The sequence below is a fragment of the Telopea speciosissima genome, chromosome 8 (assembly GCF_018873765.1).
Source record: "Telopea speciosissima isolate NSW1024214 ecotype Mountain lineage chromosome 8, Tspe_v1, whole genome shotgun sequence".
In the NCBI taxonomy this organism is placed as follows: domain Eukaryota; kingdom Viridiplantae; phylum Streptophyta; class Magnoliopsida; order Proteales; family Proteaceae; genus Telopea; species Telopea speciosissima.
Genome location: NC_057923.1, coordinates 47,812,247 through 47,827,957, shown reverse-complemented (window position 1 = coordinate 47,827,957; position 15,711 = coordinate 47,812,247). Strand labels below are relative to the sequence as shown.

The 15,711-nt window shown below is 38.1% G+C and overlaps 1 protein-coding gene across 1 annotated transcript; it reads right to left on the bottom strand.

Annotated features, from left to right (window-relative positions):
- Window positions 1–13,977: 13,977 nt before the first annotated feature.
- On the bottom strand, window positions 13,978–15,125 carry LOC122638271 (transcription termination factor MTEF1, chloroplastic-like). The gene has a single exon (XM_043831152.1). It carries the CDS (start codon window positions 15,023–15,025, stop codon window positions 14,009–14,011), a length of 1,017 nt encoding a protein of 338 aa, XP_043687087.1. The 5' UTR covers window positions 15,026–15,125; the 3' UTR covers window positions 13,978–14,008.
- Window positions 15,126–15,711: the final 586 nt, after the last annotated feature.

Sequence of the window (15,711 nt, the reverse complement as noted above, 5' to 3'; positions counted from 1 at the left end):
CATAAACCACCGTAATCATCATAATTACAATAACAATAATGGTAAGGGAGCCTCAGATACAGAAGGAAGCGATTCATTGTATGGTGCCTATTGCGAACCATACTGAGCCTTAGCCTAACCAAGCCCAACCCGACTTGGTTCAAACTTGAACCCAAATTTCGCAGACGTAGTACTCTAGGGCCAGTAAGTTTGATAGGTAGCCAATCAAAAGGTTACTAAGTCAGAATGACTGAATTAGCCCTCCATGTGGCAGGGAATAATCACTTGGCCAAAAAGTTTTAAGAATGATGGTTACAAATTGGAATACTACAGAGAATATTAGCAATGGCAAGCACAAGGATAACCAAAAACAAATCAAGAAACTGACCTAGAAAATAAATAAAATCAAACTACATAGGATGATAATAGTTTTTGAGAGTTAAGTAGTGAACCTAGTACCCTGAATACCATGGAGGGGATATTGAAGACTCAAAATTAATAAGGAAACAGGATTGAGCTGTGAAGAATAGAATCCTGTCAAAATTACAGTGGATGGAGAACAACACCGCAAGGTGATTATTCAATCTCAAACAATCAATCCTGTTAATGTAACTTTTTTCTCTTAATTATCCAAATACTACAAATTTTCCACAGCTAGAAAAGATAAACGCAATTCAGTTGGAAAAATAAATTTGAGTTACCATCACCTATTTCCTTGCTTTTTTGCTCTGGAAGTTAGCAAACCAAGTTCTGTGACTTCTTTGCTTGAAAGAAAACAATGCCACAAGAACCTTTGTTAGCACTGAAAATAGAACACAATCTGAGTTTCTGATGCGACACTGGGTTCCAAAACCCTTAAAGTTGGATCGCTATGGACCCAAAAGAATGAATCAATCCAAATATAAGAAAGTATTGCAATTCTGTAAATAATTTGAAGTTCAAGGGTGACATGAACTTGACTGGAATCAGATAATTAGGTGGGGATTATTCCTGTGAACTAACAAAAGGATGGAATGAAGACAATAGATAAAGAAGTAGAAGGGACTTTTACATAAATTAGACACAATAAAGTTAAATCATATCATAGAAAGGCTATCTTCAACCTCTCGACGGCAGGCCAGCAGAAGAGAAAATGAAAGTTTGGGTGAAGAATCACCACTCAAATACCTCTTGATTCCAGCCAATGGCAGTTCCAACAACCAAACATTAGTTTGAAAATAAGCTGCTGAAAACAAACCTGGCGGAAGCTTCAGATGAGGTTTGTCAGTTGCAGGTCTTTTAACTCCTAGTAAAAGGGGATTTAATGAGTAAGATTCAAGGGCTTGAAAGACTTGAATCACCCTATGCCTAGAATCTCAGGTTCAAAGGGGCTGTTATGACAGATCTGCAAGTCACACAACTCAGCATATGCTACCACTAGCAAGAAAAGAAAAGGAACAGTAGCAGGAAGGGAGAAATAAACAAAATAATAAGAAGACAGAGGAAGAAGAATAAATGGGAGGAAAAAATAGTGAGAGAGACGGACATACCCAGACCGGGAGGAGGAGGGATTTGTGTAAATTCATCATCCATCAATGGATTACATCAAATATATACTCAATTTAACTCAGCCTTGTCCCAACTGAATGGGATCAGCCTCCCTCATCAAATATATAGACTAAACAAAAGAAATCCTAATCCCAACCATGACCTGAAACAAACTTTGACACCAACTCAAATTCCTAACGTTATCTCAAACTGAAACAAAAACTCGAAACAAATAGGACTCTTCTCCTACATATGGTTATCTCCAATAATAAATAAATAAACAACAATTTACAATAACCCTAAATAACTAGATAACCCCTAACCATCCCTAGTTGTAATCTGCATCAAACCTTGAAGTGACTTACTTCCAGTCATTTGGTCTTTTTCCTCCCTTCAAAGCACCAGGGTACATCTTTTTTTCTTTTTGGATTGTAACTACAAGCACTCTATTAAAAAATTTACTTATGGTTTTGTATGCATACATAGGTACAAGTTGGGAATGTTAACTCGGTCAACTAAAATTGACTAGACATCAAACAGTAAAAAGTCTTACTTTGACTGACTAGGCCAACTATTTTTCATATGTTTTCAAGGTAGCTACTTGATAATATGCTGCATGCTGTAGATATGGCATTGCTCTTTTCATATATATCAAGTACTTTGAATGTTGTTTTACATAATACTGTCATCTTATTGTATATATCATGCTCTTTGTTATAAGGCAATTTGGTTGTCATATATCTTTTCATTAATGTACAAATTTGCAGTAGGGAACATAAAAAAAAAGCCTCAAGGGATTAAAGATGATATTTTGAAAGTGTTATATTCATGACCTTGTCATTTCTTTTATAGCTTAATGTATATTTATTAAAACATAAACAATTTCTTAGATATTTATTAAATATCATTAATTACTTTTGCCTTGGCTATTATGCCCAGTAAACGACCAGACTTGCCACAGCCAAATGACTGATTGTTGAGTAGCAAATTTGCTATGCTGGTTACAAGTTCTATTATATATTGATCTCAACTATCCCCAGTACATATCTCATGAAAGGAAGCTCAAAAAGTTCACCAGTACTAGAAAATAGCCTCAACATACCAACATTATAAAAGAGTTTTTTGGTGCCATTATAGCAAAAGGAGTGCAATCGACCTCTGACATGCAGTCACAGCTTAACTCACAAAATAACATGTGCTTTATGTGACAAGTTAAATATGTAGAAGCCACACTCATGGACAGACTTGACTTTCAAGGTGAAATAAAATTGAGCTCCAGAAGCTACAATCCAATTTAATGTTTGGTTGATTGCTCCTCTTTCTTTCTTACAGTTCTTTGACAATAGAAAGAGAAACAAAATAAAATTGTCTGCAATATTCTCCTCAAATATTCCCAGAAACATCTCATGTTGCACTATGGTCAAACATATTTCTGAAGAGACTGTAAAGCAGCTCTGAAAGAAGATATCTTCAAAACCAACTTCAATTCAGAAGCCAGGATGTACACATGGGGTATTCCATAACTAAAGTTATGAGCCAAAACCTAAATTACTTCAGACAAACACAACTAGAAGAACACTTCACAGATCCTCCAAGGTAAGATTGCATTTGGAAATGCCAGACTTCCCACCCACAATTTTAACTTACGTTCATCAATAATACATATCAGAAAACCTTGTTATGCAATCTACATTCCGACTGGTTTGGTATGCATTTACATCCTAACACCTACAAAATCTTGAGAACTTTACATGCACATACATACATTTAATAGTAACCAAATAAACAGGGAAAAATCCTGAATCAATTGTAAAGACCATTTCAGATATCAATTCAAATTAGATCAACATTGAATTACCATCCAAATTTGTACCCCACAAAGGAGAAATTTTCAACAGTTGCGAAGAGCTACAACATACCTCTAACCTATCATGAAACTGCTTCTCATTGATCTTCAACATCAGAGGAAGAGGAAAGAAAGCCCCTTTCTCCACACAAGACCGGTGCCTTGGTTTTATCTTTTTCTCCAAACTAAACGAGAAATAGTGCGGAAACTGCTTCAATTCCTTCAAATCTCTTCCCATCTCTACCATAAAGTAATCAAATTTTGGCAAATTGCCTCTGATACTGTAACACAACAGCTGCGGAAACCTCGTTACCAAAGAACTGGCATCTTATAAGAAAACCCAATCTTCTCCAAGTATTCGATCCTCGGAATGAACTTGTCCTCGACACTACAAGATAACAATGACATGTGCTTATCCACCTCTGCAATACCGATCCCTTGAAGGAAGTAAAGGGCCGGACGAAGATGCTTCTCGACGTTGCAGACGAGCAATCATGATACAATCATGCGCAACCTTACCTCTGCTTTTGCAGAGAGGCTGATTCCAGACTCAAACCCGTGACCACTTGGTCACAATGGAGCAACTTTTACTGTTGCACCAAGGCCCACCCTCACCAACGAAATCAAGAAAGTAAAGGAAAATGTGAAATGTGAGGTTTCTCCCCAGCTCAGGTGGAGATGGATGAACGACCCACCTCTCTCTTGTCGGACAGAGTAACAGCTATGTAAGAGGGAATTTCACAATTTAGACTTCAGGCAGAGTAATGCCTGTAAAATGAGTATTTCGCAACTCAGACTTCATGTATAGTAATAGCTGTAAAATGGACTTTTGCTACTCAGACTTCTGATAGAGTAACGACCATAAAATGAACTTTTGTTACTCAAACTTCGGCACAGTAACAGCATTACTAGGGACTTAGGGAGCCTATTGATCGATCTTCGGACAGAATGACTGTGTCACATTGGACTAAGAAGGCTTATCCAAAAGGATATGGGTAGGGAAAGTGATGGAAATTGGATAAAAATAGATGAAAAAAGGAGGGCAAAAGCTCAGACGAGGAGCGGACAGAGTAATGGTGATGCGGGTATTGAAATGACAGGACAATAGGGGTCAAAATGGATAAAAAAACTGGCCTAGGGGAGCTAAAAAGAGGAAAACGGACTTTGGGACGCTATGGCACGCCTCCTAAGGCTTATGGCACAATGGGGAGGGGGTCCTCTACAAGCTTCGGGGGCGCAGCCCAGGACCATAAGCGGTTCCGGGTAGTGACGTCCACACCATTGAGCTCCTTGGTGCCGCCTTTGTAAGGTGGTACTTCAGCAACGCCATTGAGTGAGTGTCGCGCAGTTTTAAGGTACTAGTCTTCGGCACCATACATCGGTTTTCGCATAATTGGAGTACACTCTAGTGCAATTGGGTTTGAAATGCTATTTATAGGTTTCTTGTGTGTTTTCGCGAATTTCTGAGCAACTATGAGAGAGATATCATCCTTCATCCAGGTCCGGTTGTTGTCATCGCCGGAGGAGGGTGAAAATTTTCAGCATCTACACTAAGTTGGTAATTGTTTGTTGGACATCGAGCAAAGGCCTTTTGGCATTTATCCAAATATTTTATAAAAATCTTCTCGTGACATGGAATTCTCTCTTTCCAACTTCTGGACAGAATTGTTTAACATTGGATGAGAGTTTTTTGATATGTCATTTACATTGGCAAAATTGCACGGAACACCAGTTATACTGTGTGGAATGCTCTCTATCCAACATTTGGACATGATTTTCTGACGCCAAATGAGAGTTTTTTCATGCGTCGTTAATGTCGGCAAAATTGTATTGAACGTTCGACATTGTGTGGAATGCTGTTTGTCCAACGTCTAGATAGGATTATTCGACATCAAGTTAGAGTTTTTTGATGCGGCGCGGACATGGACTTGAACATTAGATAGATTGTGAGACATCGATCGGTGTGGTCTTTTCAAACATGTATCTACAATGGTAGTTATCATTTATAAATAAAAGGGTTGTCTGGCTTCATTTTTATCACTCTATTTCGTTCTCTCTCCTAACTCTCTCTCATCCAACATTCATAATCTCTCACATTCTCATTAGTGAGTGTGTATGTTCAAGAAACGTACAAGAGTTCTTTGTTTACCGATTACCCTTTGTAAAAAATTTTTGTTTGAGCACAACTCTGAAGTACTTAAATGGGCACAAGAGGTAAGTGCGAAACTACTAGTGAATATTATAGGGTTGTTTTATATTGGAGATTCATTCATGCTTTTCCCGGTTGCACAATTAGTAGTGTCATTGGTCTTACAAACAATGTCAACTGACACAACTTAACCCACCTACGACTTCGACATGTATACCTATTGTAGTTTCACCGAATTCATAATAGGAGTTCTTAAACTTTGGCGATGAAATACTATTCTGATTGACTAACCTTACAAACAAAATTTGGTTCTCTCAATATAAGTTATTCATATTTATACTACAACCAAAAACATTAGTCATTGATGCTACAGTCTCAATACCATGTTTTTGGTTTAAACAAAAAAAAGACCATGTTTTGGGTTTTCCACACTTTATTTCCTTTGTGCTTTCACATAAAATAGAACTTTCTTCCATAATTGGAGCTATGGAACCAAAAAAAAAAATGAAAGAGAGAGAGCTTGGTCAAACTACTCATTTGTTATTCCAACAAAAAAAAGGGTAGCAATAAATGGGTCTTAATTGCTCCAAAATATAATAATTTAAAAATTCACCAGCAAATAGAGTTATTAGTTTTTAGGTTTGGTCAAACTATTCATTTGGAAAAACATATCGTTTTAGAAGCTTGTTTGGGTATTCTTCTCACTTGCCAGCAAAGCTTTAATTAAATATATCCCAATTTTGAATTAAAAAACTAATTTAAATATCGTTTAATAACTCTCCGTACATCGTTACCTTGATATTTCCTAAAAATCTTTGTACAGCTATCACGTGGAATCCCTTGACTAAAAACTTTCCAAAAATAAAATCTTCCAAAGAACGCAATCATTACTGCCCTTATTTCACTTGACAGTACTAAGAAAAGAGTTGTGAATGACACCCACTCCCTCCTATAAAGTACTAAGAAGGAACTAAAGACAACCCACAACTCCAACACCGCTCTAGCTATTTTCTTTGGTTTTTGTTGCTCTCTCATCAAATATCTCTCCTATTCTCTCTCCCATGGAGTTTGATACCATAGACATAAATGATCTCACTTTCCGGCCGACAACTTTGTCAGAAAATTACATGAAACTGGGATTTGGAGACGGGTTTCCCTTAGATGTTTGCTCATCTAAAGGATATCTCCAAGATTTCCACCAAAATGATCAGTTTCATGTCGATGGCTTAGTGCCAAATTCGGAATCCGGGGTCAGTCCTTATTTTGATCAATTCGAAACTTTAGTAAATGGATCTTCTTCGAATTTTAATATTTTTGACCCGATGCCCCCTATACAAGGCATTGCCATGGAGAAATCTCAAAACTCAGCCTTCATGAATTTTCCCCCTAGAATCACGTCCGAGGTCGTGATTGGAGACGGGTTTCCCTTAGATGCTTGCTCATCTAAAGGATATCTCCAAGATTTCCACCAAAATGATCAGTTTCATGTTGATGGCTTATTGCCAAATTCAGAATCCGGGGTCAGTCCTTATTTCGATCAATTCAAAACTTTAGCGAATGGATCTTCTTCGAATTTTAATATCTTTGACCAAATGCTGCCTATACAAGGCGTTGCCATGGAGAAATCTAAAAACTCAGCCTTCATGAATTTCCCCCCTAGAATCACGTCCGAGGTCGTGATTGCCCAAGATAGGAACCCCTCTTTGAATTCTCAAGAACTCGGGTTGCCTAACTTGCCATTTTCGCCTGATCAGATGGCATCCATTACTTCAAAAAATAGGTTTTGCAAGAAGATCGACATGGTTAGAAAGAATTTTCAAATTATGAGGACAGACAAAGAGCAGAAGAAGGCTAATCAGATCAAAGGGAGATGGACAGCTGAAGAAGACAAGTAAAAAGTTTTTTGTTTTTTGTTTTTTGTTTTTTTTTTTTTTTTTTTTTTTTTTTTTACCATGAATGATAAACCATCTTGTATAGGATGTCTAGTTTTCATTAAAAAAATAAAAATTGGTTTCTTTCTTTCCTTCTTTCTTCTTCAAGAACAAATATTGATCACAAAACTGTTTATGTGCAGATTTTTAGAGCACTTGGTGGGGAAGCATGGATTGAAAAACTGGTCTCAAATTGCTCAAAAGTTTAGAGGAAGATTAGGAAAACAATGCAGGGAAAGATGGATAAATCATCTGAAGCCGAACATCACGGTTCTTCTTCTTCTTCTACCTCTTTGTTTTTTATTTTCTGTATATGGAATTCATTGAATCCAACACACCCATGCATTTCAAGTGCATACACAAACAGCCGCGCACTATAGAATGTACATATGAAATCCTTGACCACTCAGTCGTTTGTCTACGTGTTAATTCTTTATGGATAGATATGTTATTACAAAGTAAAAGTCCAAAATTGGTGGTTTTACACCATGTACTTTCATCTCATCAATGTATAGAAACATGTTTTTACGTGGTAACATACATACTTATAAATTGTAATTGTATTTTACTTGCAGAAAGGTGAATGGAGTGAGGAGGAGGACCAGATTATAATTAAGGCTCATGGTGAATTAGGAAATAAATGGGCAGAAATTGCAAAGAAACTGGAAGGGAGGACTGAAAATTCCTTGAAGAACCACTGGAATGCAGTTAAAAGAAAGATATTATCAAGTCAAAGATTCCGAAGCTCAAAACATCAAAAATCAAATTCTCTCCTGGAAAGTTACATCAACAGCTTGATTGAAGCTTCAAACAGAACAAATAATGAAAGCAATGCATGCACCGATGCCAACATGCATACTTTTAATGCCATGATTGGACCTTCGACTCAGCTTGCAGATAGTGTTGAATTTTTTGCAAGTGATGGCTTAGTGCCCAGTTATGATTTTAGCAACGTCTCAGATTTTTTTTCCGTCAGTACACAGACGTTTCCTGAGAATTACAGTCTTGCATCTATATTTGATCAGATGCCAAGCGCATCTGTTGTTGATGATACAAATTTCGAGATGGAATTACCATTTGATATGGATTCGCAGTTACAGTGTGAGACGAAGAGGGACAGTCTCGCATCTATATTTGATGAGATGCCAGGCACATCTATCATTGATACAAATTTCGAGATGGAATTGCCATTTGATATGGATTCACAGTTGCAGTGTGAGACGGAGAAGGACATGGACTTGGTGGAAATGATCACTCAGGCCATATCTAAATGATGCTTTATTTCCATGTAAACCTAGATATGTTTGTATGTCCCTGTAACTGTATTTTTTTTAAAAAATTCTTGCTATATAGATCCCAATGGTGCGATGTAAGAGATTTTCCTACACTGGCAACATGAAAAACCCTCAACCCTTTTTTTTAATTGGGTTAATAAGTAGGGTTTCAAGATTCGGCAAATCAAATCGGGAATCGTCCGAGTCAGATTGGAATCGGTAGTCACCGATCCAGATTCTTAACGAGACGATATGGTAATTCCTAGATAATAACACCAGAATCATTGGAATATTCCTCGAATAAATCCATTCCAGCACTTTTTCAGACCAATTCTGATTCAGCCGATCCTAAATACAAATGTCGTTACTCTCCATGGATCCTTACCATGGATTTAAAAACCAGAATTGGATCGATGAATGCAAAATTGACCTAGAATGCGTTGCAAGAATGCATACCAAATACAGCCTAAATGAGCAAAATAAGTTAACAAAAAAAAAAACATTTTCAGCACAAATCCACCAATAATCAATGTTAACCAGAAATTGCTATGTCACATATTGAAAATGAATCAAAGTAGTTAGTGCATCATCCACTCCAAAATCTAAGCTATCTTATGAGTCTTGAATTCTAGATTTTAATGAGACATCGTAAGTCTCAATTCCTCTGGTTCATTTTACATACATGAAAGAATGCAAGAAAAGCATTCCAATCAATGGATAGGTAAGAAACCATTGAAGCAGCCACCCAACTTCCCCATAAGGCTAGGCTCCCACCCCCTCACCCCTCCCCCAGAGAGAGAGAGAGAGAGAGAGAGAGAGAGATGGCCCACTTAGTATTGACTACTCTCTCCTTGTATTTGCAGCCATCAAATTATTATTTTTTTTTAAATTCGCTTTCTGACTTTTTTATTTTTTTATTTATTTTGACATGAAAAACTTTTTGGGATAACACTTGCCAAGATGTCCAGAAAAGCCACTGTGTCAGCTAGCTACTGTGTACCAGAGTCTTGAGCCAGTTAGAATCATCAACCAGCATAATCATCATAATTACAATAACAATAATGGTAAGGGAGCCTCAGGTAGAGAAGGAAGCGATTCATTGTCTGGTGCCTATTGCGAACCATACTGAGCCTTAGCCTAGCCAAGCCCAACCCGACTTGGTTCAAAGTTGAACCCAAATTTCGCAGACGTGGTACTCTAGCGCCAGTAAGTTTGACAGGTACCCAATCAAAAGGTTACTAAGTCAGAATGACTGAATTAGCCCTCCATGTGGCAGGGATAATCACTTGGCAAAAAAGTTTTAAGAATGATGGTTACAAATTGGAATCGTACAGAGAATATTAGCAATGGCAAGCACAAGGATAACCAAAAACAAATCAAGAAACTGACCTAGAAAATAAATAATATCAAACTAAATAGAATGATAATAGTTTTTGAGAGTGAAGTAGTGAACCTAGTACCCTGAATACCAAGTAAGGGATATTGAAGACTCTCAAAATTAATAGGGAAACAGGATTGAGCTGTGAAGAATAGAATCCTGTCAAAATTACAGTGGATGGAGAACAACACCACAAGGTGATTATTCAATCTCAAACAATCAATCCTGTTAATGTAACTTTTTTCTCCTAATTATCCAAATACTACGAATTTTCCGCAGCTAGAAAAGATAAACCCAATTCAGTTGGAAAGTAAATTGAGATACCATCACCTACTTCCTTGCTTTTTTGTTCTGGAAGTTAGCAAACCAAGTTCTGTGACTTCTTTGCTTGAGAGAAAACAATGCCACAAGAACCTTTGTTAGCACTCAAAATAGAACATAATCTGAGTTTCTGATGCAATACTGGGTTTCAAAACCCTGAAATTTGGATCGCTATGGACCCACAAGAATGAATCAATCCAAATATAAGAAAGTAGTGCAATTCTATGTTGCCTGCTTCGGATGTTCATTTAAGTTATCAAGATTGGGCACTTCGGTTGGCACTTTATCAAAACAATCCTGCTAGCTGTAAATAATTTGAAGTTCAAGGGTGACATGGACTTATCTGGAATCCGATAATTAGGTATGGATTATTCCTGGGAACTAACAAAAGGATGGAATGAAGACAATAGATAAAGAAGTAGAAGGGGGTTTTATGTAAATTAGACACAATAGTGTTAAATCATATCGTAGAGAGGCTATCTTCAACCTCTCGGCAGAAGAGGAGTTTGTTTCAAAGAGGAGATCTCCCTCAAGAGAAGTCCAATCAAAATGAAGCATTGGGTGAAGAATCATCACTCAAATCCCTCTTGATTCCAGCCAATCACAGTTCCAACAACCAAAGATTAGTTTGAAAATAAGCTGCTGAAATCAAACTTGGCGGAAGTTTCAGACGAGGTATTTCAGTTGCAGGTCTTTTAACTCCTAGTAAAGGGGGATTCAATGAGTAAGATTTGAGGGGTTGAAAGGCTTGAATCATCCTAGGGAGGACACCCTATGCCTAGAATCTCAGGTTCAACGGGGCTGTTATGACAGATCCGCAAGTCACTCAACTCAACATATGCTACCACTAGCAAGAAAAGAAAAGGAACAGTAGCAGGAAGGGATAAATAAACAAAATAATAACAAGACAGAGGAAGAAGAATAATGAGAGAGACAGATGTACACAGACCTGGAGGAGGGGGGATTTCTGAAATCGAACAAATAGAGAGGAAGTAGGAGAGAGCCCAGTCACGTAACCTCAATACAGTGTATTATCTGTCAATTCATCAAACAGTAAAAAGTCTTATTTTGACTGATTAGCATGGTACAAGATCTCGCCGAGATCTCGCCGAGACGCTAATATCTCGGTTTAGATGGATCTCGAGACGAGATCACAGTCGATACCTAAATACTACAATATCTCAGCCGAGATCTCGCCAAATATCTCGGTCTCAGTTCAACTCGGTTGAACCAAAACAACTTAAGTCTTATAAAATCCCCCCTTGGAGTCGAAATCTCGCCTCTGTTGGTTTGCTGTGAAGGGAAAACTCATACAAAGTGGAAGTTTTGTGACTTTTTGGGGCAAATCTCACTACCAACTGAAGATTGAAGCTTCAACATCTCTCTTGGGAGTTGCATTGCATCTCAAGAACACTTTTAGGTAAAAATTCCTTCTAAAAAACAATTTTTTTCATAGAAACATGATCTAACCTTGTAATGTTGACTATGAAATTATTATATGTTATACAATGTCCACCGATCTATTGATTGAGGTTGATTCGACAACAACAACAACAACGTGGTTATTATGCGGCCCGACACTCGTTTCAGTACTAACTTGTATTTATTTAATCTATGTGACTATGTCTCTTTCCAAGTTTCAAACAATTATGAACAAACAGTCGAATCATCACTATGTATGATAATGAAATATGAATATGATGCCGAATGCTTAAATGGTTTATGGTTTGATGTATTTTAATTCTTAATGCTTATATAAGTTGTTTTACACCTCTACTTTAATTATATGAGTTCTACTATTGTGTGGAATAGCCTAGGGTAGATCTCACGCACGCCGTAGACTACAAACCTAGGGTCCGTAGTCAATGTACCATTTTGGGTTTGAATTTGTAAAAACTAATGATTCTACTGTGTTTAAAAGGCCTAAAATAAGGTGAATGTCAAGTTTCAAGACCTATCTTGGCCATATGGCCACCGAAACCAACCATCGAGTTGAGAAAAAAAAAATACAAGATCTCGAATCGGCCAAACCAGTGGCGAAACCGAGATCTAAAACCTTGCTGATTAGGTCAACTATTTTTCATATGTTTTCAAGGTAGCTACTTGTTACACCGCATGATGTAGATAAGGTGTTGCTCTTTTAATATACACCAAGTACTTTGAATGTTGTTTTACATAATACTGTCATCCTATTGTATATATCATGCTGCTCTTTGTTATAAGGCATTTTGGGTGTCATATATCTTTACATCAATGTACAACTTTGCAGTAGCGAACATAAAAAATGCCTCAAATGATTAAAGATAATATTTTGAAAGTGTTATATTCATGACCTTGTCATTTCTTTTATAGCTTAATGTATATTTATTAAAATATATATAATTTCTTAGTTATTTATTAAATATCATTAATTCCTTTTGCCTTGGTGATTATGCCCAGTAAATGACTAGCCTTGTCACCGCCAAATGACTGATTGTTGAGTAGCAAATTTTGCTACACTTGCTATAAGTTCTCTTATATATTGATCTCAACTATCCCCAATACACATCTCATGAAAGGAAGCTCAAAAAGTTCACCAGTACTAGTAAATAGCCTCAACATACCAACGTTATAAAAGAGTTTTTGGTGCCATTATAGCAAAAGGAGTGCAATCAACCTCCACACATGCGGATCGAGCTCCTCTATGGCTCGGGATGTGCTGGAAGATGTCTGGGTGGCACCCCAGCTCGACACATGGCCAAGGTGCCATTCAGACGGCGGGGATGGATGAGCACCACCGAGCTGGAAGTCCTTCTCTCCATCTCATGTGCACCACGCTTAGAGATGCGCATCCATCCCCGCCATCTGAACAGCACCTCGGCCACGTGTCGAGCTCCGGTGCCGCACCGGACATCCTCCAGCTTGGGGGTGCATCATAGAGGAGCCCGATCCCCAACATGCATTCACAGCTTAACTCGCAAAATAACATGAACTTTATGTGACGAGTTAATTATGTAGAAGCCACACTCATGGACAGACTTGACTTTCAAGGTGAAATAAAATTGAGCTCCAGAAGCTACAATCCAATTTAATGTTTGGCTGATTGCTCCTCTTTCTTTCTTACAGTTCTTTGACAATAGAAAGAGAAACAAAATAAAATTGTCTGCAACATTCTCCTCAAAATTTCCCAGAAACATCTCATGTTGCACTATGGTCAAACATATTTCTGAAGAGACTGTAAAGCAGCTCTGTAAGAAGATAGCTTCAAAACCAACTTCAATTCAGAAGTCAGGATGTACACATGGGGTATTCCAAAACTAAAGTTATGAGACAAAACCTAAATTAATTCAGACAAACACAACTAGAAGAACACTTCACAGAGCCTCCAAGGTAAGATTGCATTTGGAAATGCCAGACTTCCCACCCACAATTTTAACTTATGTTTATCAATAATACGTATCGGAAAACCTTGTCATGTAATCTACATTCCAACTGGTTTGGTATGCATTTACATCTACAAAATCTTGAGAACTTTACATGCACATACATACATTTAATAATAACCAAATAAACAGGGGAAAATCCTGAATCACTTGTAAAGACCCATTCAGGTATGAAATCAAATTAGATCGACATTGAATTACTATCCAAATTTGTACACCATAAAGGAGAAATTCTCAACGGTTGCGAAGAGCTACAACATACCTCTAACCTATCACGAAACTGCTTCTCGTTGGTCTTCAACATCACAGGAAGAGGAAAGAAAACCCCTTTCTCCACACAAGACCGGTGCCTCGGCTTTATCCTTCTCTCCAAACTAAACGAGAAATAGTGCGGAAACTCCTTCAATTCCTTCAAATCTCTCCCCATCTCTACCATAAAGTAATCGAATTTTGGCTCGAAATTTCCTCTGATACTGTAACACAACAGCTGCGGAAACCTCGCCACCATAGAAATGGCGTCTTTATGAGAAAACCCAATCTTCTCCAAGTATTCGATCCTCGGAATGAACTTGTCCTCGACACTACAAGATAACAACGACGTGTGCTTATCCATCTCTGCAATACCGATCCCTTGAAGGAAGTAAAGGGTCGGACGGAGTCGCTTCTCGACGTTGCAGACGAGCAATCTGGGCCGTCTGTTTATGACTCTTCGGAGATCAGAGCCCTTCACATTGGCTTCTCTGAGGAGGAATGTGAAGACAGGAATGATATCTGAAACCTTGGAATTCAAAATCTCTGGGCACATACCACAGATTCGACGGAACTCAGGCGGAGTAAAACCCATAGAGCTCATGAAATCGACTGTGGATTTAATATCGTCGAGAGATGAAGAGACGATAGGAGGGTAGTCGTCGACAAGGGAGAAGAGGTCGATGCCAATGGACTCCAAGTAGAGAAGTTTCTCTCGGAACTGAGAGTTGGGGTCAGTGTCGGATTGGGGTTCAGGGATTAAGGAAGGGAATTTGGGGGTTTTGGAGGGCTTGTTGGGGAGGGAGATTGAAGTTTTGGAGCAGAGAGTGCGACAGTGAAGAGGCACTGTTCGGGAAACAAAGGAGAATTGAAGGTTGGAAAAGGGAAAATAGGGTCTGGGGATGCGTCGGAGGCCATTGATATGGGAGAAATGGAAGGTTTCTTCCATGCCTTACCTCTTCCTACATCGTTGGGTTGCGAGAACAGAGAGATCATTTGCTGGTTCGGAGTTCTTTTTATTGGCCCAAACAGATAAGGCTTTTGAGGGGATCTATAAGAAGACGATCTGACGATAAAAGTGTATCCTTTAAGATAGAGAGTAAATAGACAGGGCTTCAAAACACGGAATCGGTCAGCGGCAACGCCGATCCGATCCGATCCGGATAAGAATCAGTCGGAAGTCGGAACCATGATTTAAGGAATCGGTATCAAATTGGCCAATTCGTATCGGTATTGGTTGAGGACGATCGTGTTTCGGTGTATCAGATGGACAAGGGCGAAAATATAAAAAAAAAAATTAATTTTTTAAAGAAAACAGGGGTAACACTTAACTGATCCAGACCGATCTAGATAGACATCAAATCGGTATCAAACTAATACCGATTACCAAAACCCTGGTTGGAATAGGTGCTTAAGAACCTTAGAATCGGTCTCTCATATTCAAAAACAAAGAATTTCTAGGGTTTTTGGCTGTGAATCAGATGTGTTAGATCAGTGGAAATCGAGATCAGTCACAATCTTTTTCCAATCTGAATCAACTGATTCACTGATCTGATTCCCGATTCTTAAAACCTTGGGAATAGAGGATGGAACTAGTCGGAGTCTAGGACTAGAATTTTCTAGAAAGATGTTGTT

What these genes read in the sequence shown, in the direction of transcription:
- LOC122638271 (XM_043831152.1), bottom strand. Translation starts at nt 15,025, where the DNA reads ATGGAAGAAACCTTCCATTTCTCCCATATCAATGGCCTCCGACGCATC.